Source organism: Pyrgilauda ruficollis, unplaced genomic scaffold (assembly GCF_017590135.1).
Source record: "Pyrgilauda ruficollis isolate IOZ18807 unplaced genomic scaffold, ASM1759013v1 scaffold163, whole genome shotgun sequence".
NCBI classification, from domain to species: domain Eukaryota; kingdom Metazoa; phylum Chordata; class Aves; order Passeriformes; family Passeridae; genus Pyrgilauda; species Pyrgilauda ruficollis.
This window is the reverse complement of record NW_024515098.1, coordinates 543065-567794: the sequence shown is the minus strand read 5'-3', so window position 1 is coordinate 567794 and position 24730 is coordinate 543065. Positions and strand designations below refer to the sequence as shown.

The 24730-nt window shown below is 39.3% G+C and overlaps 1 protein-coding gene across 9 annotated transcripts in view; it reads left to right on the top strand.

The window, feature by feature from the left end:
* The first annotated feature begins 226 nt into the window (after positions 1–226).
* ANO5 (anoctamin 5) overlaps positions 227–24730 on the top strand; it is a 58971-nt gene continuing 34467 nt past the window's right edge. For 3 of the 9 annotated variants that reach the window (XM_041463253.1, XM_041463252.1, XM_041463251.1), the window contains exons 1-4: positions 241–361; positions 10247–10291; positions 12605–12669; positions 19303–19350. In XM_041463253.1, coding sequence (XP_041319187.1) covers positions 301–361; positions 10247–10291; positions 12605–12669; positions 19303–19350 — 219 coding nt within the window. In that variant the 5' untranslated portion in view covers positions 241–300. Of the gene's footprint in view, positions 362–10246; positions 10292–12604; positions 12670–19302; positions 19351–24730 lie in introns of all 9 variants that reach the window. The other 6 variants (XM_041463255.1, XM_041463254.1, XM_041463256.1 and 3 more) reach the window with 5 other exon arrangements.

Here is a 24730-nt window from a genome sequence, read left to right as displayed (position 1 = left end):
TTGGGAGGGGACACAGCCGGGACAGCTGAACCCATAACACACATATCATGGACGCCGCTCCCAGGCACGCTGCCTAATTTTAGGGGCTGTCCCATACAGGCCAGCACAGCGCTGGCCCTGCCGCCGTTCCGCCCGGGGGCACGGCCGCGCTCGGCGGCGCTCCCGCCGCGGAGCCGCCCCGCTCCGCCCCGCTCCGCTCCGCCCCGCGGGCAGTGCGCATGCAGGAGGCGGCCCCGCGCCCTGAGTCACCGCTCCGCTCCTCGGCCGCTCCCCAGCCGCAGCAGCGGAAAGGCGGCCACCATGAACCGCTTGGGGAAGAAAGCGAGTGAGACCCTCATCGAGATGGCTCTGTCGGCGGACGGTAGGAGAGGGCGGGGAGGGGGGGATCGTGGTTCTGCTCCGCCCTTGCCCCTCGGGGGACGGGGAGCGGAGGCGAGCGTAGTGTGGGGGGTCTGGGGGGTTCTGCTTCCTCCCCAGGGTCTGCAGGCCGGCGTCTGTGAGGTGGGGCTGACCCCGGGTGAATCCTGACCTCTCTCCCATCGAGCTTTTAATCCTTGGGCTTTCACTTGAGTAGAACAAAACCACTTTTCCATGAGCACGATCCAGCTATGATTCGATCTTTATAATCCTCAAATAAAATCTTGAAAATGAAGGTTCTCGTATCAGCACCCTGCCAAGAACAAAAACTAGAGAATCCGCTTGATTTTTATCTCAAAAGACACAGCAGATAGAAAGGTCCCTCTGCCGGACAGCAAACTTCCAGCCTCCCCCGAAGCAGCAGCGGGATGGGGCGCTGGCTGCCGGGAGCTGAGGTTGCCCTTGCAAGGAGGCTCCGAGCAGACCGGGGCCCCTCGCTTCGGAAGGTGCGAGCAGCCTTCTCCCCCTTCACCCCATCCCAGATGCGCTGGCACCCCTCAGCTTCGGATGGACTCTGCGGCAGGGGATGTGCAGCCGGTGGGTTTGTGTCAGGGCCTTGCTTTTTTCCTGTAGCCATGTTACAATTTCCACTTCATGTCAGTAAGGTATGTCATTGCTTAAAATAAATGTGGTCATATTAGGATTTTGTGAAATAACATGATGCAAGTGTATGTTTATCAGCCCCTCACCTGGCAACGTGAATCAACAGTCAGAAGTAAGAGCATGTTGATGTTTTCAGAATGAGGCTGTATAGGGTCCTTTTTAAAAAAGGAAAATACTGACCTAGAAAAATTTCTTCTTTAGGAATAATGCTTTGCCATTAGTCCTAAAAGTGAAAATCTTAAAGCAGGAAAGAGCCACTAAGTCCCTGTGTTGGCTTCTTGAGTTATCTATTCTCCTTTACAACTTGACTGCACTGTCTCTTTTAGAAAAACATATATAGTACCCTTTTAAACACTCGAGCCCTAGCAGCAAATCATGATTTTCAAAATATTTGAAAATATTTGGCAGTCTCGTTTCAGAGAGGTGTGTGATGGCAATATTGACAGTGAAATTATCCAAAAGAAGCTCTTCATAGTGACAGCAAGGAGGGATATGGGGCTGTGGGGAGGCAGGCGTCCGCAGCAAGTGTCAGACGAAGGTTTGTCCTCTCTGGAAAGGCCTGATGGAGCTGGCAAGCTTCTTAGGAACCCGAGCAGATGGATATTACAGCCTCTTGGCCAGCGATCCTGTTCCAAAGGGGATGTGAGAGACCTGAGTCATTGCCCATCCCACTGCCTGGGAGCGATGAAAAGTACTAGGACTGAGCTGCCCTCTCCGTGGCTTATTCTTCTGAAGTACCTTGGGACTCAAAAATATTTACAGAACACACAAAATATTCCTATTTAGGGAATGATACTGTGAAGGCAGATTTGTAAACTTCATTCCACATTATTCAGTTTTCCCATGAGCCTTGTGGGGTTTTATAGTCATAAATAGTGAATATAAGGAGATTTGAGGGGTTTCAGTGTTCAAGGATGGTTAAGAAGGGTTTGCCATGTAGTAGTGCATAACTCTCCATACAAAATCATATTCTAATGCAGTTCAATTTTAATTAACCACTTTTCTTAAACAGAAACAAATTGAATATGGGGTGAAGTGAGTAGTAGACTTTTTAAATGTTATGTTAACTTGTTGCCCAAAAGTCTCTCAAGGTTAAAAAGCCCCCAGAAAATTCCTTAAATTATTGTTTAGAAAAGTTAACAGTATACATATACTGCCAGTAGGACTTCTTATAGATCTAAACATATGCTTTGTGCCTTTTAGGAAAAACCTCTTAAGGGTCTAGATGTGTGATGTGTGCAGGCAGGGCCAATAGGAATAAGGCAGGAGAGAAAACATCTGCTACTTATTTTCTTTAAAGATGTGTTTGTATTTGGATAGTATGTGTGTATTTAATTCTGGTTTACTACTGCTTTTCATTAAACTTGAATGCTGGGGAACAGGTTATGGGGTGCAAAACTGTCTGCCAGCAACAGCAAGTTTAACTTACCTGTTTAGAGCCTGTGTGCCAAAACTTTTACCTTGAAGGAAGCTTCCTGGCTTCCTGCTAAATTACATCTGTGTGAGGTAAAAAATTCCAATTTTGTGTGTGTGATTTTGCTTTCTGTTGGAAGGTGTGTGTCATTTACCCCAAATATGAAAGCCTAAGAAAACTGAACTTATAAAATTGGAATGTAAATATCAGAGGAAGAAGACTGCAGTATGTTGCTAGGATTATTTATGTCTACATTCACTTTTAGTAGCTTTTTTTTCCCCAGCATGTTAATGCTGCAGTAGTTGTGTTGTGGGATATATCCCAAGCCTGTCAGTTTTCTGGAAGCTTGCTGTTGGCTCCATGCCATGATTTGAAGTATGCTGCCTTTATAGGCATGGCTCCTCTTCCAGAACTTCCAGGAGCCTGGTTTGTGCTCAGAACGCTCAGAGTGATCTTAATTCAAATGCTTACTTAGGTTGGTCGTCATCTTGCTTGTTTCCCTGTGAGAAACGTGAAAAAACACCGGTGAAAGCCAGTGGTGCTTGTGCCACAACAGTGCTTGTGCCAGTGTGTTGGCATCTTTCAATACCTCAGCAGTCAGGGCCGAATCCTGCTGTTATTTAATAAAATGATACTGAACTTTTTTGATGAGAATTCATATCAGTAACATAAAATACAGGCCTCCGTTCAAAACTACATCTGTCTCTAATTGCTGTCACAGTGTATGTAGTAATTTCTCATCTATTTGTGGAAACGTTGAATGGGATATCATGTTCCCACAGGCCTAAACCAAAGGGTTTGTAAGAGGAAAGCTGTTTGATAGTTTATTCCTAGGTAATGAAATAAAAGCTCCAAGAAATTTAGACATAGTTCATAGTATAAAAGGCAGGGGAGAAAATACTCTGTTAGCCCAAGCAATGTCTGGTTTCTGAGTGGAATTTCTTTGCTGGCTGCCATGCGTCACTGCAGGGGCACAGTGTAAATACAGCTTGGTTATTGGAAGTTAAACCTCTTTGTAACAGAAAACCCCTGTTTGTAGTAGGAAAACCTGCTTTTGGGAAGTCATCCCAACAACTTGTATCATGTCACTGTATAGCTCTGGTGCTTTTAATGCAACAATGAAAATGTCAAGCCCATTCCACTGCAGCTGTTAAATACAGATTTTTTTTTTTTTCCAAAGATTGTGTCAGTTAAAAAAAAAATTACTCTTGGCCAGCATTTTTATTTTAGGTGAACACCCTGCATATGAGATTAAACTCACTGTCTGCAGTTCAGTGAGTAGCAAAGGAAGGATTAAGTCCCCTGCATGCCATTTAAATCCAGTAGCAATTATGTGGGATATTCAGGCCACATTTTGGGAAACTGGGAAATAAAGGTGGATTCATAGAATCATTAAGGTTGTAAAAGACCTCTAAGATCCCTCAGGTGTTGAACTGTGTGATGGTCCTGCCATCACAGGTGAAAGCATTTTAATGTATTTGTAAGAAGGGGCCTACAATTTCACCTTCTCCCTCAGAATATGAAAGAAAATGCTCTGCATCTGTCTCTCCCTCGCAATAGCTCCTGGAGGAATGGTTTGGCTCAGCGGTGGGGCAGAGATTCTGGATTGTGAATCCCAAATAAACACCAAGAAAGCCACCAGCATCTCTTCTGGTGTAAGGCAGAGTCCCTCTCCATCAGTCTGCTGCTAAGGCATTGCCTGGTGTGCTGTGCTGTTCTGAGGTGTTCCCTACAGAAATAAACTGATAACTGTATTATAAAATGGAAGTACACTTTAACCTTTATGAAAAAAGACTTAACAATTACTGTGATACAAGGAAAGACTAGGATAAGATAAAAGGGCATTGATGAAAGTGTCCTTCAAAAATCATGCTTGAGAACTGTTGGCATATAATTTGAAAAAAAAAAAACCCAAACAGAAGAACAAACAAAACCACCAAGAAACCAAATACCATGTCTTCATAGTTTGTTTCTTTAAACCAGTGAGTTGCGTATGCACATGGAGGAGACAAATAGCCATCTAACCTGAACAAGTTATCAGGAAGGTGTAGGTGACATGAAAACGTGATCAGATGTTAAGAGGCAAGGTAATAATGCACTGAACTTTTGCACTAGTTTTTATTGTGATCTGGGGATTGAACCAAAGAGCCGTGTAATTACCAGGTTGTATTTTCTTATCTAGCAGTAATTTTATTACATTTGGTGATAGCTTTCCACGTGCATATATGTATAAATGCAGAAATGGGAAGGAAGGTTCTTGTGTTATATTGCTAGGGATAGTTCTTGCAGTTATAATATAATTATGGAGGGATTTACTGTTGTTTGCTGTGTGCTAAAGTTGAATAACATGGCAGAAATTATTTACAGATTGAAGTTTGAGTGTAGTTACACATTGTGTATACGTGTATTTTGTTGTAACAACTATAACATTTTGTGTTAGATTAAACACTGTGTGGGGGAGGAGCTGAGTCTATTGGGATTTGTTTACTTGGATTTTACTATGTACATATATGTTTTTCATTGAAGCCTAAAGCTGTTAAAGCTGTGGTGTTCATGCCTTTGTTCACCAGTGGCTCTCAGTGAGGATCAGCAGACATGGTGAAGTTCCAAACACATTTTTTTAGGAAGTGAATATATCTTTGCATGAAGGGCAGTCTTCTACCTGGAAATCCCAAGGGATTCTCATCTTCTTTACTAGGCTCTAAAGGGTAAATATGAAATTTGAGGCCTTTGGCAAGATAGCAGAACCCCAGCAAACCATGTGGGTAGAGCTCATGATGCAGATGGTTGTCCTTTCATTTGCTGTACTAGCCCTAAATTAGAAAGGGCCCTGTGGTTTTGTTATTCAAAGGGTTTGTCTTAACTGTTGGGTAGGAAATCAGAAAGTCTATGTTTGCACCATTTTTAGTGTGCTAGAAATATACCATGCCAGCAAGTAATGGCTAGCAGATGTGGATTTCAGGCCACTTGGTTCTTCCAACCACTTTGCCTACTCCAATTCTGTTAATTGACTGGTGCTTACATAAAAAAAGTTTAGGCAATGGAAGCCATGGCCCATTGCCCTGGTCATCTTCTTGATTGGTAGGAACAGTTTCTCTTTGGGATCAGTGTAGGAATTCCAAATATGTTCCATCATTTTTAAAGTAATTTGTACAAAAATGCTAATTCTTGCAATTCTTGTAAGTCTTGCAAGTCTTGCATTTGTTTATAAAACATCTTCCTATACTGGTATATTTTTATGTTGTGCAATGTGAAAAAATTAAATACTTGGTGAATACAGTAGCAAAATTGACAATGATGCATTTCATTGGAAGCATAACCAGAAAAGTACTGAGTGAGGCAGAGCATAAAGAACCAGAAGGAACAAAAATTTGCTGTTTAAGTTGGCCATCTGAAATTAAATGTCTGGATAACATGAAATTGAGGAATGCCACCAGAGGACAGTAAATTTGATTTTTTTTAAAAAATATATTGCTATATTTGCATCATTACTTTCCTATTAGTTTACGTATCCCTTTTCATTTACAACATCTATAGAAGATCTCTCATACAAGGGTAGGAACATAATGGGTGTGCACAGAATGAATAGTTCATTGGGCCCTGCACTACTTTTGGGTGCTTGTGTATGGCAAACGTGGAAAGAAATTGGAGACTCTGTTGCCTGAGGGTTTACATCAGTGATTTCAGTGGACGTTGGAGAAATGCATTAATGAATGATGCTGTGAGATGTTCATTGTATCTCTGGGCACGCTAGGAAAGCAAGTCTGTGCCTAACACTTCTTGAGGTGCTCGTGGTTCCATTGGGCTGTGATGAAAAACATTCCCACAGTTCCTCTTTCTTCATGGTACCTTGAAGGAGTGGCAAGAGCACCTGGTGCTTTCATGGATGTGCGAGGCCGTTGCTGGAGCTGTTTGCTTGTCTCTGCAGGCAGATAGCGCTGATGAAACCTGGCCCCAAATATATAAATACTCTTAAATGCTAACAAGCACAGCCCTAGTGCTTCATGATTTGTCAGAGCTCCTGCAGTCTGGTGTTTCTACCACGCTGTTCTGCTGAGATTTGTCGTTCTAGTCCCTCTTACTTGCACGCATGTCAGTGCTGTGCGGTTTAAAAATACCTGACTTTATCCGACTATTCCTAGTCTGGGCTTTCTTTTTAAACTGCATTTGAACTTATTAATCAGTTTGTGTCTTGTCATTCTGCAGAACAATGATACCTGGGAGGTCTGAATGCTCACAGTATGCTTTGAGTCTTGCCTGTGCTGGTACATAAAATACAGTGATGGTTGTTACCTGAATTGCATTAACATGCCCTTCAAGGTCTGTGTTACAGTAATATGTTTGTGGGGTTTTTTGCTAAAAACGGATTTGCACAACTTCTCTTTTTGTTTAATGTATTCCCTTTTTTGCTATCCCAGTGGCTTTTAATCAAAAGGGGAGGTGGTTTTGTGGTTCTTTAAAAGGGAAGCAGCTGAAGGTAAACGTCCCATTTTGATTTAAAATACCCAGTTACTATACTGGAGAGTAGGACTAGGACTACGTGTCTTTTCCAAATGCTAAATGAGATATTATTACTGTTAGGAACAGATTTCCAAATATTTATGCCTATGTAAAATAGTTATTTTTCTTTTAGTTCTGATGTGTTGATGAATACCTGTTCTCTGAAAGTACTTGTTTAATAATAAAACACATGAAGAAAATTAATATGTCAGTGAAGCAGCCTATACTTGAATGCAATCTTCTTTTTAAGGGACTAATAAGATTCTTTTAAAATATTCCCAATGGATTTTCTTGGATTCACTGAGAATATTTTCATTGTTAAATAGTTTTAAATTTTTAGAAGCATCTCTGTGTGTGCGTGAATCACCACCTCAGACATCATTTTAGGGTTGAACCTTTGGTGCAGCAGCACAGTTACTACTCTTCAGACAATACCAGATGGAGTAATAACCTTATCTTGCTCTCTTACAAGTCACTTAGGTGGGTTTCCAGTTCTCAGTGGCAACTCCATCCAGCTCTGGAGGATGTGATCAGTGTGTGCATAAGTTTAGTTGATAAGTCATTGTAAAGCTGCTTTCCTTAGATATGGAAGCACTTGCCATAGTCATTATGATGCTTACTTGGAGGGAGTGACTCATTTCTCTTTCCTGTTGGCCAGGCCTGGTCATTGAATAACGTCAGGGCGTTTATTAAGATGGTAACTTCAAGACATATAGGAATAATGTTTTCTTTCATAGCATGTTAAAGATGAATATTGGGAATTTTCTTCATAGTGCATAGTAGCTACTTCATAACAACTGCAGTGTAAGTTTCAGGATTTGTTAGGATTTTTGTTGGTTTGTTTGTTTTCATTTTACCTGGACCATCAAAATTTTGATTTAGGGATAGGCACGTGTATAAACTAATATGCCAGTGTGTCAGACATATATAGAAGAGTGTCAATGGTCTGAAAGCTCCTTCCTTGGTTTTGTTGGCTGAAAAGGATGCTGTTATTGTGTCTAAGAAAATTGTGGAGATAATTGAAAGCAGAATTTTGGAATCAATGCTGAAATAGCAGAATCAATAGTAATACTGTCTTACTGCTGCTAAACAATGCAGTTTAGCAACACCCACATGAGAATCCTGTCTGTGGCTTTTCCTTTGAATTCCTTTGGAATAGCTATTCCTTTGGAATAGCTCTATCACAGATCTTAGGTGTGCAAATGCAGATGATTTTCTAGTTTTACTAGCAAAACAAATTTTGATCCCTAAAAATGTGTCTTCATCTGCCACTTGATTTTGGAAGCACCTAATACGTAAATGTTTTTAGTGGTATAAACAATCTGTCAAAAGCTGTACTTGGTGCAGATGAAGCAGGGTTATAGAAGTTGGAAGAAAGGAATACTTAAAAGCCTTCTCTTGCTCTGTTTTCTGATGCAGAGTTGCTCTGGACTGTGCCAGACTGCAGCATCTGCACGCCAGCTGCACCATGCCCGGCTGTACCTCAAATGCAGCATCGTCAGCCAAGCTGTTTTCTTTGCCATCTCCCAGCACACTTGGACTTACTGAGGGTGCTGAAGTAAAAGGATTGTCATCTTCCAGGGAAATTGTGGGTTAGGTACAGTTAAAGGGGCTGGAGCATCCATGGCTGTCACTGTGCTAATTGTTATAAAAGCCAAGGATTTTTTCATTGGCTTTCGAAGATGAGTAGCGCAGTCCAGCCACACTTGTATGGCTAAAATCCCTTCTCTCCCTAGCAAGGCAGATTTCTCCATAATACTGTTTTGGTGATCAGATTCCTGATCAGATTCCAGTGTGCTTCTTCTCCATCTGGGAGAGTGCTGGCAGCTGAAAACGTTCTTCAAAGCTGAAACCATTCTTCCAAGTGCACCAGTAGTTGAGTGAGAAGTCCTGTGGTTGGCTCTGCCCTGGGCTTTTACGTGCCTAGTTGAGGCACTGCTGTTGTGGCCAGGACATGACCTGTGACAGGTTGCATTTCTCCCGGGGAATGTGCGGTTCCTTTTTTGGTGCCACTTGCCTTGCTGCAGCTATTATCAGAAAACAGGGTCTATGGGAGGCCTTGATTTACAATGCCATCATTACTTTTTTGCAGTAGCACTGAACACGTGTACTTTTACTTTTTCCTAACTCAACAGTTTTGCCATGAAGAAAAACAAAGTGATTCTGGCACTGTGAACAAATTTGAAGTCTTGTAGAATTTCTGATTGTTGAATTACACAAGAAGCTATTTTCTATGCTTGTTACAGAAATGATAATATTACAGTAATGAAAGTACCTGTTTTGTGAGTAAACTACTTATACTTTAAGAGATGAAGTCAATCTTGATTATATTCTTCAGTCTTCAGTACTGAATGTTAATTTGTGTTGTGGGCTACTGTTGTTCTCGTCATTCAGGTCTGTAATTGAAGTAGAAATGATCTGTAATTCTTAGGGGTGGCATACCAAAAGTTTCTAAGTAGGTTTCCCTGTGGTTGGGTGTAGTTTGGGACAGCAGATGTTGCCTTATACTGCAGAATTATAGGCCATATGAAGGTTGCTTATTTACAGTAACGTGCACAGTGCCAAGGCACATGTGTTTAAGGAGTTACACATAATAGCTGTGTGAAGAGTTGTGTGGCTGGTGAAGACATCAGTTTTATTGGGAAAGAGGCATTTCTTTCGGGTAGGATATATGCACTCCCATAGAGGTCAATGATTTGACCAAATACTAAAATGACACATTTCTGAAATAATTTAGTAAGCTTTAGTAATCATGGAGTTGTACTGGAGTTAGTTTTGAAAAAAAACATTTCAATGAGTTTCTGCTGTTTATACAGATTTTATAATAAAGAGTCACTTAGTTTAGTAATTGTCCTTGTTTGTTCTTGACATGCAGATATTTCTAGGTCTATTTATATACGTAAAAGCATGTAGTGTTGAAGAACAAGGACATACCCTTAAATACAGAATTTTATCAGAATATTATTGTTTTATACCCATCTTTAGATATCAAGCAGTAATTTCATGAAGAATTTTAAAAGCGCTTTATTGACTAGTAGAAACTATTATGGTCCTCCCTGCTGCTGATAAGGAGAAGTGGCATCCTTATTTGTGTTCCTGGATAAGGTGCCTGGACTAAATGGTGAATTTTGGTGTTCCAAGAGGAGCCTGTGCCGTGCTTTCTGTCTACGTCACAGTCTCTGGTGTCCAAGGCTTATTCTTTTGCTTTATATGGTGGCTGTATTGTAAAGGATAGAGGAGAATTATGAAATGGGTTCATGATAAAGTGAATTTTACTTCTGGTTCTTACTGAAGTGTTTTTTCCTTTCAAAGATGACATTGCGATTCTCACCAAGTTCAAGCCATCACAGTCAGAAGGTATTGTACTAACCCATGTTTTACCTTCCTCATTTTTGTCTGTTTCCTCTGTCCTTCTGGCCTTTTTTTTTTTTTTTTTTTTTTTTTTTTTTTTTTTTTTTTTTCCTGCTGGGAGCCTCTTGCAAATCAGACTTCAGTTAATATGAGTCATTGGTATCACATATGAGCCAGGCCTTTTGCAATGTGATTTGCAAGTCGGTTGTTGGCTATCTGTTGGCAGCTCTCCTGGTTAAGATCTAATTGTGCATTTACATTCATGGTGCTTGGTGCAGTTCTGGGATGGGGCCTCTTTACGCCTTCCTGCAGGATTTGGGTGTGCATTGCTTGTGCTGCTCGTGTTCAGGAATCTGATTACATGTTTTACAAGGAGTGGACATACTGAGTGTGTTGTACTTTTCAGTTAATACATGTTTTGCGTTCTCTTTTTACCTTCTCGTGTGCTGCTCTAGGGTTATTCAGGTTTATTCCGGTGGAGCAGAGGTATCAAGAGGATTTCCTTCAACAATTTGCATAAGTAATCAGCTATGGTACTGGGAAAGCACTTAAAATTTGCAACTCTGAATTGTATTTGTTCTGAGGTTAGACTTTCACAATTACAGAGAGGATAAAATCCAGAACCAGCCCCCACCCCCTGCCAATGGCTGTTAGAGGTCATTGAATCAGTTCAAGTTCCCTCAGTGGTATAGAAAACAGAATGTCCCTGCTGCAGGGGCAAGATGCCAGATTGTTTCTGCCTGGAATAGGAGAGTTGTGTGACAAAATATTTGGGTTTCTGCTCCTGGGCCCTGGGCTGGTACCTTTGGCCAAGTTTGCAGTAGCCACCTGCCTGCCAGGGCTTTAGGCAGCGCAGGTAGCAGAGCGTGGTAGGGATGCTCCCATTCTTTACACTGGTGTTCAGGTTGTATCTACTAATACAGTTTTCCAGGTGTAATTTTCTTTAGCAGAATAGCATGCAACCGTGTTAACTGTCTTGACATTCAGAAACTTATGTGTTGTGTTTTACATACCATTGCTTGGTTTCTCATCATATGCACATATATATGATATTACATATCATATGTATAGTGTAAAAATTACAGAGACCATTTTCTGTAAGTGAACTTCGAAAAAGAAAAAAAATTGTAGGAAACAAAATGCTCTCAAGCTGTACTCAAGTAGCTTATTATATATTTTTTGAAGAACCACTTAAAATCCTGCCTGGATGCAATTTTGATATCAAATGTTTGCAGATTATAAAAAGAATAGTAGGCTTGTTTTATTGGCAGAAATAATGTAACTGTAATTGTCTTAGTCTGTCCAGTCTAAGCTATACTCAGCAATGCTTCCTTACTGAAGAAAGAAGATGAATCCTCTTTTCTGAAAGAAAGAGACACCACTTTTCAGTGCACGGTCTAGATTTTGATCAGCTGTTTTCAGAACTGCTTATCCTTTTCTGGTGGAGTAATTAGATGCCTGATTGAAGAGACTGGTCTGCCTAATCAGCAGAGGTGGTTGTTTACAAAAACCTGCTTGGAGCAGGAGCCTAGCCTGTGGGCTCAGAGTTGTTCTCCATAGGAAACTGGTGACTGTAAATTGAGAGTCACAAACTCAGCCAGTGTCTTGGTCCAGTTTAAGATTATGATGGTACTGAATAGGATTTCCCTTTAGTATTAGCATTTTAGTAACAGTGTCTTTGATGAAATGACTGTATTTGTAGGAAAGTCATGTTGGAGTTCACTTACTGTCATTAAAATGAAGGCAGGTTTTTTTGTTTGGTTTATTTTATCAGTTGTTGTTTTAGAGCTGGGGTTTTTTTAGAGTTTGTTTTTTGAACAAGCTAAGTAATTAAGTTCATATTACTATTCTTGATCCTGTTATACCTCCATTACATGGGCATTTGTAATCTTGAGGTTATGCATCACTGACTCCTTAGCAAAAAAACACACCCTAATTTGATCTCTAGCGAACACTTCCATAGGTAATTGGACTTCCATAACCAAGGCAGCAAAGCTCTGAGTTGAAAGCCTCTTAGACCTAGCAGATATTTGAGACAAGATAAGTGATGACAACAGGTTTTTTTTCTGTCACAGATAAAAATACTTTTCTGTGAATGCAAGGTTACACCAAGGTAGTACAGACTGAGTATATTGTGTCTTGCAGCATTTTTTCTCCTCCAAAGAACCATTCTTGAAGATTTTATGTATTATGAATATTATTTTCCATTCTTTACTTGTTCTTAGTTCCATGCCTTCAAGGTCCACATAATTTTCAGATATAGCAATATTTTTTAAAAAGGGATGTGTTTATGTGAATCTCTTTTTCGATGTTCCTTAGGGGAAGAATGCAATGGACCTGAAACTATTTCAACTGCAGGATCAGAAATCCCAAGCAGCTCTGAGGTAAGGTACAGTACGAATGGTGTTAATGTACTACTTGGTAGGAGGGAAGAAGAATGGTTGTTGTGAAAAAGACAATTAGTTTTTAAAACTAGTATTTCTTTTAGATTGTCTTATACCTCCTTTTTATCCATGTAGAAATTTTCTTCCTGTATTGTTTGAAAGAGCAAAGCCATGAATATGACATGACACTCACCGAGTCTCAGAAGAGACTTACCAGTGTTAGTGCTACAACACAGTAGTGGTAGAAAACAATATGAGCTTAATGGTGTTTCCTGTGTCAGTCTTGAAATAATGAGAATCGTAGGATCTTTAAATGTTTTGACAGCTGGAAAAACATACTGGTTCTGCACAAACCAGGTACTTTGTGCTGAGTATCATATTGCTGGCTTGCTGGGGAAGTCAAGGCACACTAGAGTTCCACAGCTCTAGGAACCTTGTGACAGTGCAGCAAGATTCATGAGAAAGCAAATGAAGATTTGAGTTACTAGGGTACCTCATTATGTGCAACATGAAAAGCATCTTCAGCTATAAATTTTTGCAAGGTGCCTCATTGCTTAATATGTACAGTACACATTGTCTTGAAGACGTAGCAGTGTGTGGCCAGTTGAGAAACTGTTCAAAATGAATATTGAAAATATGTCATTTTTACATTGGTATTTTATATTCATGCCTATTGTCTGATTTCTTTATTGTTGTTACATGCTTAGAGGAAGATGGGAGGTTTTAGATAGGAAAAGAAACAGCAGTTCTGTCGTCTCATGCTGGCCATGGGCACTAATCAAAAATTATGTCTGTTGAATTGAGTGTTGAAAAACTGCAGCTGTTCTGCTGAGCTTCTTAAAAGTAAAACATGTCCTCAGCATCTTCTGAGGACCAATTTGGAGATGATCACATGAAGACAGAATGGCTTCCTAGATTACATAGACCTTTGTCTTCTTAGAACATTCAGCTATATCATCCCAATGTTTTAATAAATTTACCAGTTCCATTTTAAAACTTGTTCATATGTTCACCCTACTCCCTTCTGAATCTGTTGTAGAAGTTGTAATCATCTTTTTCCCCAGGAAAATTTTCAGTGAATGGCCATATCAAATGCTTTACTGAACAATGGCATCATACCCTGATAAGCTGATTGTGAGCTACTTACATGAGAGTGGATGGAGATGACCTATTTCACCAAAGCTTGGAAGAAGTCAGTTCATGACTTAGGATACATGAAAAGGCAGGAAGCGTGGGAGAAAGAGTGCAACATGTGTCATATGTGTAGGGAAATGGGATTTGAACCTTGTTTGAAGGATGAAAGATTCATGATGAGGTGGGAAAGGAGGAGGCTTTGATCTTCAGTACATTCATGTTTGTGAAAAAGTTATCTGGTTATCCTCTCAAGAATCTCTCCTTGGTAACTTCATGCAGCCATTTCTCTTGTTCTCTACTTACATGTTTCCTTACATAATTATTTTTCTTTATGCACTGTTATTAAATATCACAAAGTATTGTGATTGTCATATTAGCAATATCAGTAAGTAGTTGATAACTTGGGGGTTTTGTTTTGTCATTTTCAATGTTCCCTCTGAGACAGCTTGTTTGGCCTTAGTTTGTTTCTGCAGATCAGGTGGTTATCTGATGTTTGCTTGCATTTAAGTTAGTACTTTTCTCTGCTTGCCCCATCCTACTCAATGAACCCTAACACATTGTCATTTTTCAGATTTTTACTTTCTGTGCATTAGCCAGATATAAAGTTACAGAGTTACTCTTGATCTTCTTGCCCGGTTTCACACTCTTATCAGCCATAACAGGCTTCGTTCTTGATGATTAATTTCCTAGAATTCAGGTTAAGTCTATATTTAAAAGTTCTTCTATTAATTACTTGCAATAGTAAGATAGCCCCTAATATTTTTTTCATACAACTCTAATCTTTTATCTTCATGTGTTATCACAGCTTCAGTTGTCTTCTGTATCTTCTGCATAAACTGGAAGAATTTCTTTTCACTCAGTTCTTTACTAGGCTGTCTTTAACATCCTTGATGCATTCCTGTAGGAATTCAGCAGGATCTTCTATCCCAGCATGGTTTCTCCTCCTTTCACCAAGGCCCTTGTGAGCTCAGGCCAATATGCTTTGTTCTTGGCTTGGTAGGTAGCACATTTCTCTGTTAAATGATTTTACCTCTGTGATAGGCTGGTGATTTTCTTGTCACTAAACAATGTTTCTGCAGTTAAAAAATATGAACATTTGCAATTCCTAAAACAATTTAAGTCAAGTAATTTTAAAACAGAAATGGAATTAATTGAAAAAAAACATTGGGAAAGAGTAAAACATACTTCTATTGAGGTCACTACTTCATCTTGCTCAGGCTGTCTTTTCTTTTAGAAGAGAAAATACATGACTTCCAGCAACAGTATGCTTCTTTTCAGGAGCACAGAGAAAAAGCTAAGGCCTTATTGTTGATTTAGCAACAGAGAAGGGAAAAATAAACCTAGAGTTAATATGGAGAGCAGAAACATTACCCAGCCATAATTCAGTGGTCAGTTGTTTTTTTCCTTCTTTCTTTTGTGATCTGCAAAGGAATGTGTAATTTGGATATAAGGAACAATGCAAGTAAAATAAAAAGTGAGGAACAGTCTGCAGTGGAGCCTGCCAGCATATATACAAAAGGTTGATGAAATCCAGGACTCAAAAAGCATTGGAGCACCAATCAGTGGTGTATTTTGTTTGTCATGATTTTGCATCTTGCCTATTTCACCCTGGATTTTTTCCATTTTTTTTAAACTGCTTCTTCTTGAGTCTCAATTTTCTTATTCTTAGATCTCCCACAGGACCAAAAGAAATAAGATCACTTGGACTTCATCAGCTTCTCATATTCCAAGACTTATAGCATAAATAATTTCTAGGTGCTTTGTCATGCAGGGAGGCAAGGAGATGTTTTCCACAAGAGCAGACTGGAGAAGGGGAAGAAAAAAGGATATAAAGGGGGTATTTTCAAATAAGTGCTGCAATGGGGACTGCTTCAAATTATGTCCTTGTTAAATCAGTAATACATAGACAGCCACATCTGTTAGGGATGGGCAACTGTCTTCAGTGAATCCCTGAGTAGAATCTGCCTGAATCAGTCTTTATGGAGTTCCTGTTCCAAGAAATACATACATGCCTCTGAAAGTCCTTTCAGCCAAATTGGAAAATGAATGAAATAAATCCTGAAAAACTTCTTTTCCTGTGTGCTTTCTGTTTGTGCAGAAAGCACACTAGAAAAATACTACAATGGTGTGTCTGCTCAGGGTTTGTAATTAGTTGTTCAGGTTAATAAGTAAATGAAGATGAAACACACTGACAAAACAGAGTTCCTGTGCCTTAGAGGAAAGAAGATCACTCAGTTATTTCTATATTGGAGGAAAGGTTAAAAATTTGAATTTGTATTACATTTTGTAATAGTAAAGTTCAGGCCATTCAGATAGGGTAAATGTAAAATTAGTAGAGCTTTTGTGTAAAATTGAATTACCGGTTTGTAGTTTATCAACATCTGTAGAGGTCCATCTATACTATATTTGTTATTCCAATTAAGAACCACAAAGTAATTTGAGATCTTTGCTTGGTGTGCATGTGGACTCCACCTCATAAAAGGCAGGTGATCGCACTACTGTCTGAGTAAGACTGCAGGAACTGTGTCCTGTTCTGCCTGTAGGGAGATAGGAATTGATTTTGTAGCTATATATTAAGTTTTTACCTTTCTATTAATTTCACACCAAGAAAATGCTAGCTAAAAATTCCTGTTAATCAGGATTTTCCATAATGTAACTTGATCATAAGAAAATGTATGAACAAGCTGTCTTTATTTAAGACAGGTTAGCAGAAGTAAATTGGCAAATTTATTAAAGCAATGCATTTTTACCACAATTACGGCTTGACTCATAGGTTGTTTTCTTTAGAGCAGCAGGTGCTGCAGGTGTTCTAAATTAATTGGTTGGTGTGGTTTTTTTCTGAAGAAACACCATCACATTGTGCATTACTTTCCATACTTGTTCGTTTTTCAATTCAGACTGGTGGATCTTCAAGTAGAGAAACATAAGATACCATTATTAATATTGCAAAGATGGACCAAATTGGTTTCAAAATCTAGAAAGACTTCTAGACTTCTTCCAAGTCTAACAAAAACACATGAGAGCTGTTCTGGGGAGAGCCACAGTGCATTAAAGACTTAAAAGAGTGGATTCCAGAGTGAGAGGGACCAGCCCAGCACTTCTGCCACCATTGCCAACCTTCTCAGTTTTCATCTCGACAAATTGTATGGGTCATTTGAGTTGATTCTTGTTTTGCATGTCACGTGTTACCAACACTGGAGCTCCTTTGTGCTGTACACAGACTTTGGCATATCATGAAAAAGCAGTGTGTTTCTATCAGAGTGCTTGAAATGCTCAGGAGAAGGTATGAGCACCAGTTTAAAAATAGTTAATCCTAGTGACTTGAGCTAATTAATTTCTGACAGTTATACTGAGCAGGGTCAGATCCCATGACTAACAGGAAAGCTTTTAACAGAATGCATAGGAAAGTACAAAGGCCTTTGCCAGCTGTGTGTCTTCACCTCACAGCTTTGTGTTTCACTAGATGCAGTAAAATTGTCTCTGAGTGAAGCAGTGTGGGCAGTAAGGACCAGTGGGTGGCTAAAGCCTGTATTTCCATCTAACCTTGGAAGAGGTGGTGAGCGGTGGGTGGGAGGAGTAGGGGATGGAGAGGCTGGATAAAGGCAGATGGAAGGGTACCAGAGTGGATGAGGGGGGATGTGTGCAATGGAGATGTCGGGAGGCGCAGGGCAGCGTTGAAAAGCGAGGCTGTGCTTTCATCGGTGTTAATTTGTACAGTACTTTCCATGGCAGGTATTCATGGTGTATAATTGGAGAAAAACATCCCACTTAAGTGTCTCAGCCCTTAGTTCTCTACTAAAGTGCAAATTTTTCCAGTAACATCAGTGACAGGAGGATTAGACCTCTAAACCCAGTTCAGGCTATCTTATGGTAAGAGCACAGTGCAGCTATTTATATTTTCACTATTTCTCAGGGGGATTCCTGGCCAAAAAACAGATCGATCTTTCTGTTTATTTTACTGCATTCTGAAAAGGACATTTTTTACTTACTTAGATAAGCAAATACCCAGACATGGCATCATTCAAAAAGAATGTAAAGATGTACTTGATGTGTAACCAGGACAGGAATGGACCTTAGTGATTTCTCTCAAGAAAAATTGTAATAAAAGTGAAAAATATTATTTAAAAAATAATCAACAGTAAAGTAACGAAAATTGCATTTGGGGTAATAAACTTTCTGAAATTTTACAACTCTAAACCAGTAAATTATACAATAATAATAAAATGCTGTTAATATTCTGCTTCTATTGAAAGTTAATTTAATTCCACAGAGAGCTATTGCATTTTCATAATGGACTTGCACTGTTTAAATCTGTCTGTGATTTGTGTGGTTTTTGCACACAAAAGCAAGCTTTACGAAAATTGCATTTGGGGTAATAAACTTTCTGAAATTTTACAACTCTAAACCAGTAAATTATACAATAATAATAAAATGCTGTTAATATTCTGCTTCTATTGAAAGTTAATTTAATTCCACAGAGAGCTATTGCATTTTCATAATGGACTTGCACTGTTTAAATCTGTCTGTGATTTGTGTGGTTTTTGCACACAAAAGCAAGACAGAAGAAAAGTGTGGTAAGATATTGACTGACAGATGCTGAGAAACTGCTGAGGTGTTGTAAGCCATTATTCATTCCAATAGCAGCAGCTGGTCTCAGAGCCCATCAGTGCTGCAAGGCCCCAGTGGTGTGCCAGGAGCCCAGAGGGCTGATGGCTGTGTGCTCTGCAGAGGATCTGCTCATGTCCTGTCTGTCATACCTGTGTGGAGTCTGGCATGAGGATGTTGCAGCAGCCTCCACACCAACATACAGCAAAACAGTAAGCACCAGGTCTTGTACAGTTAAAATCAGTGTAGGTCCTCACTGGGTGTGGATCAGAACTGGAATCTGGGAAGCCCTCACTAGTCTCGTTAGGTATAACTGCAGTTACTGGTACCAATTTACCTTGTCTACACTGTGAGATCAAGGATTTGGCTCACTGCATTTGTTTTTGTTCAGCGTACACTGTATCATTTCAGTTTGTAGTTAAAAAATAGCCAAGTAAGGGGCATCACATTTGTTCCAGATGCCTAGTCATCTATGCTGTGTACATTTTCTCTCTTTGGTATCAAAATAAATAAGAGTACTATTAACAGTTGTTCTTCACCAGTTTATGAATGGTAATACTGTACCAACTTGTTTAGACTGTATTTTTTCTAATGGAAATTATGAGGAATACTGTTTAACTCTTATCAAAAATGGTTATTATTGCTGCTTAAAAATCAGTATGGACCATGTAAAAGTTGTTACTGTAGGCTAGAGACCAACCTGCTCTGCAGAATTGAGGTTGGTTTAAATTCTGACTATCTCGTCTGAAAATCCATGTGTCACTCAGAAGAGCTTTTCAGCAATTTACACCAGGAACTACACTGTTTTCTTCTGAATTAGCCTTTACTTTTAAATCTGAATTAGCCTTTGCATCATTGCTAACAACATTGTTTTTCCCGTGATGCCACTGGCAGGGCCTAAACAGCACTGAGACTACTTTACTCATCCCTGAACATCAAGTGGTAAGCAGTAAGAAGTATTCATGCTTCCTTGCATGAATTTGTGTGGCGTCTTCTATTACAGTATGCCAAAACGTCCCTCACCAGAAAATTTTCCAGTTTCAAGGATGCCATCCTTCTAAAACCAGTTTTTTCTAGTTGATAAAAATGAACATGGTTTTGCATTTATTCCTAGAGATTACGTAAGAGATAAATTCAAATAAATCAAAAGGATAATAGACAAAATTGAAAAGTTGAGATTGGTGGTGAAAACTGGAAAGTTTGCTTTTTTATCATTGTTTTGGTTTGATGGGATATAGGATGTATTCTGACTCTGGTGTTATTAACAAATGTGGGATTCCTTTTTATCATGATGGCCTGAGGGTTCTGTGAGTCAGCATGATACTTTAAAATGTTTTAAAGAGCAAGAAACAAACACTGACATCATTTGAAATATGTTGCCTCTTTTTTTTTATTGTAGTAAATAATAAGGAAAGGCTCAGGATAGCCACTTACTGAAATTCACAGATAACTATATAAATTTTCAATGGTATCAGAAAACTTAAAATAATCATTATTGTTTTATGGAGAAAAAGTACAAAAAGTTGTTTAAAATAACTGAAGAAGTACATGCTGAGGTGTATTAAAACTGTCTGCTTGCTTACTTTGGGCTCTGGTGTCTTCCATTAACATGTACGCTCTCCTAGCTTACTTTTTATTTTTCTTTGTTCTGTTCTTGTTTAATGTATTCTTTTATCCTGAGAGGCTTTTTATGTGCATTCATATTTCAGTGCAAATATCTTGGTGTCTTAAACTGCTTTGAAATGCATGTTTTCAAGCTTTCAGATTTTAATGTGGTTCAGAATTGAAACATGAGCGAAGGTGAAAAAAGCAGCTTGCAAGTTTTAGCTACAAGAAAGACATGGAATTTTGTGTTTCTTTGAATTGGAAAGATTATAGTTTTGTATGCAACCTTATAGCCTGCATGAAGTATAACTGAAAATTGGGATGGGTGGTGTTAAGAGTGTTGGTAATACACATCTTTAAAGTGAGTAAGCTCTTCAGTTGCGTGGATTCCTTCAAGGAAGAATAATGATGAGAACCTCATGGAAAGGGTTTCTGGTAAAGTGAGAACTGAGTGCATGAACCAGAAATATGCCATTTTGATTTTCAGGAGAGTTGCCTGTATATTTGTTATGTAAAAGTATTTCCAGGAACTTTACTTATGGAAATACATTTATATAATTTAGATATGCATTTATAAAGTTATGTTTAAGTCCATATATATGCATAAATATATATATTCATATTTAGCGTAGCAGCACTTAAAGCTATGTGTTTTTCCTGTAGCATGTTTTATTTCAGTGAAAAGAAGGAGTATAAAAATATTCCATGCAAACTGGGTAGCTAAGTGAAGGTGATAACTTTGTTTTTTAAGCCATTGAATATTTCCTACCCTTTCAGTTATGGAGACTTTTCTTGCATTTTGATTCAGCTTTCAAACCTTACATTTTTTTCCATTTTTGTACTATGCAAGTTTTTCTGCTGTAGATTGCTAATTCATAAATTACCTAGTTGTGTTTTAATGTAGTTCTTTGGGGTTTTTACAGTGTCTGTTTTACATCTAACTTGCTGTGTGATTATCAAAGGTATGCAGTTAATAAAATAAATATTTTGTTTGCAGAGTGTATCTTTTAAGCCAGCAAAATGTTATAAATCCGTTTAATGTTGTAGTTTCAGGTAGTTTTTTTGCCTGGTAATGTACAACTATGATAATGTAGTTCCTTGATGTGCTGATGGGGGATCATAAAAACCATTCCATGGTATTAATGTGACATCTAGTCTGTCTTAGTCACAGCCAGATGTGCTTCCCTGTGCTGTAATTAATGAAGCTAGCGGGTTCCTCCATCTCTGCTTGGTATTGGTTACTGCTTTGTTTACTGAAAATGCTGCCCTGAACTACCTTCCCACAAAAAAGGTACAAGATACAAAAGGAAAAGGGTGCTCAGGTCTGAACCTGCAGTCGCCGCTCTGTGGGGTTGGACACCTGGGAAACTTTGAGGTCTGAGGCACTGAATTTGGGAAGGGTGTTTCTGAACATAAGGAACTTGCAGTTTTCTGACTGAATAATAATCTGCAAGGTATTGCTCTAGGACAAGATTCCCTGTCTTTGAGGCATAGAGAGGGCTGGGATATTTAGTAGCAGAGTGTATTTTGTAGGAAGCTCCGTGCCAAGGTGAGAGCTGTGCTAAGTGACCTGAAAGTATAGATTTCCTGTTGGATGGATAACCAGAAATAGAAATCCCTCAGAGTCCCGTACGGAATTAAATAATTAAGGTATAATCTGCAAAGCATATTTGTGTTTTGGGTACTGTGATGCCACTAACCCATCATGGGGTAGCTGCCCACACTGCCCAAGGCCCACTGTCAGTGTGCCAGGGCGGCAAGCGAGGCCACAGAGGCATTTAGCACAGTGCCCGTGGCTCCGCTTCAGCCCACAATCGTTCTCTGCAGTGCTCTGTGCCAGTGTTGGTGGTCGCTGCCACTTCCAGCAGCTGCCTTGCCTCTCCAGCTCCTGTGCCTGACTGTTTGCCTTGGCCCTGGGAGGTGTCTCAGAGGCACCTGTGGAGCGGGGCCGCCAAGGGCTCCTCAGCAAGCATTCAGCAGCGCTGAAAGGCAAGTCTAGGTGGGTCTGGTAAATGCCAGCCCATTTACACGCCGTGCCCAAGCCAGTCTGGGCAGAACAGACCATGGGCTCTTACAGCCTTACTTCATCTTGAGCTGCGCTTTGTTTGCTTGCTGACATCTTGGTCTCTTCTGTCACCTGTCCTGTTGAGTCAGGGTTTCCTACTGCAGGGCTTTGGATTGTGTCTGAGGTGAGGATTGCAAGCCTAGGTGCTCGGAGGGTTGTTTGGTTGGACATGGTCCAATACCCCAGCCTCTGCTGGGTGTCTAGAGAGAAATCATCAAATATAGAATAACTATAGCTATTGATATAATACCATATGAATCCTGTTAGTTTGCACTTATGCCACATGAAAAGAAAATTTATCTCTTCATGATAAACCATTACAGCAGTCAATTAGCACATCTGTCCATAAGCTGGGTGGTCACAGTTCTTAGAGAGATAACTAGACTAATGAGTCTGGAAAGCTGTTACAGGATAACAGGAGGGCATTATTTGTGTTTTGAACAGATGGGTTTTGTAACTTGCTTTGTAGTTGGTGGATTTATTCGACATTTTGAAAGCCGTGGTAAATGCTGAATGCTTGCAGTAATGTGATTGCATAGCATCGTACAGTGAACTTGGATTGGAGGGGACCTCTGCGTGGCTGACCTGCTACTCAAGGCAGTGCTGGCTTCAAACATAGATCAGGTTGCACAGTCAGTGCAGATCAGTCCTGTCCTAGCTTAATCAGGCTGTGTTATCTCTGCGGATGGAGATTGTGCAGTCACTCTGGGCAATCTGTTGTACCCGTTCCCACTCAACCACAGCCTCTCATTCAGGAGGAATTTCTCCTGTTGTGACTTGTGGTTGTTGCTTCTTGAGTTTTCACCATATGCCTTGGGGCTCCATCTCTTCTGTAGTTCCTCATTGAGTGTAACTTAATTACTAAAAAGCTTTAGCTTGCTATCTGTACTGTGTTGGGAAGTTTTAATTTGGTTACTTGTATTGCAGGAGGAAGACATTTCAGAATATTTTCTGTGATGAGGTGTACCTTCATTTAATAACTGCAGGTTGTCAGGGATCACTGACTGCATTTATATAGTTCTGCAAAGAGCTGTTAAGAAATAAGATGTACAAATGTTTAATGATTCACTGATAGAATCAATGCAGATTACAAACTTTTTATACACATTAAACACAATCCTTCATGAATGTGCAAGAGTGATCTTGTTCTCCTTGTGAAATCCAAATGCAGCAAAATGGAAAGGAATAATTTATGGGTTTAATAAGCAGGCCTGTCACTATCCGCAATGAATAATCCTATGTCTCAAAGGAGAATCTCCAGAAGTAGAAAGAAGTGATAAGTACTACCCTTCTAAAAGCAGATCTGACAATGACTACTGCATCTTCTTAAATTGATAGTCAGACCTTTAATTACTGAGGATTCTGATACATCTTAGAAAACGACCAAATTTTGATAGCAGTAAAGATAAAATACTTCTTCAATTGTATTGAATAGTCTAATTATAACTATGCAACTGAAACAATTTGGGGTGCTCCTTCCGCAGGAGCTTTTTTTTGAAGTAAGTATTGCTTATTGTTTTATTTCTTCTTTGTGTAAATGAATTTAGTGTACTAGAACAATTTCTGTGCACTGAATGAAGTCATGTGAAGTCACTGTCTTTTTTGAATCAGTGGTTGGGGCAATTGCTGACATTTTAAGTTGTTAGAATGTGCCTTGGTGTTTACTTACTGTGATGCTGAATAATTACAGTACTGTTGATTCTATACAGATGTTAGCATAGTTCTATGCACTCTTCTAACTTGATTCACTTAGTATCTGAATTTGCAGTTTGCATATAATCAGTTATATTTGCAAAGAAAGACCTAAGCCTGTAAGTACAAAACAGAATAGAAAAATGCTTTTTGTTTTCTGCTCTTGGATTCCATGATTTTTGTGAGCCATTTAATCATGAAATATGATGTACTGCATTTGGAAGCAAAAGGATTTCTGAGGTAGCTGTCCTGATTTCAGCCATACAAAGTAGTCTAATTGATCTGCTGTAAATATTTCTCAAGAAGATAAACAACAAAAAACCTTAACAGAATTGCTGAAGAGGCAAGGCAAAGAATGGATGGCCGCATTTTTAGGAGGTAATTTGTTTTAGCTTTTTTTGTGCTGCATTGATTTGCAGCAGTGTTTTGTAGCTCCCCAAGGGCTAGGATAGGAATACAGGAGTTCTCGATAATACATGGCTGCTTCAAGTGTCTAATTTCAGCAGTTACTAGTGTGTCTAGTGAAGATGTATAAAGTTGTGCAACACTATGGAACAATAGGATTTTCAATTATTTCTATTTAATTTCAGTCTATTTAAAGAGAAACTCATTAATTATGTGGACTTTATTACTTGTAATTTTGTCAGCTCTGGAATTACATGGTTGCCATTTGTTGTTCTGGGTCCCAGTGGGTCCGACCAAACACGAACATTACAGAAACATGCATGCACTATGCATGAGCCAGTGTTTTAGTATCTTTGCTTTACACTCATAACCACTTTCTTACTGCTTTTTTTAAATTCTGCTGAAGTATGCAAATGATAGCAAGTAGTATTATAGAAGTCATTGTCTTAAAACATTTACTGTCCAAACAGATTCCAGCCCAGCTTTGCCTTTAATAAAAAAGACATGATAGTCATATTATTTGCAGGTACTTGTGTTTTTCTGATGTTTAGAGGC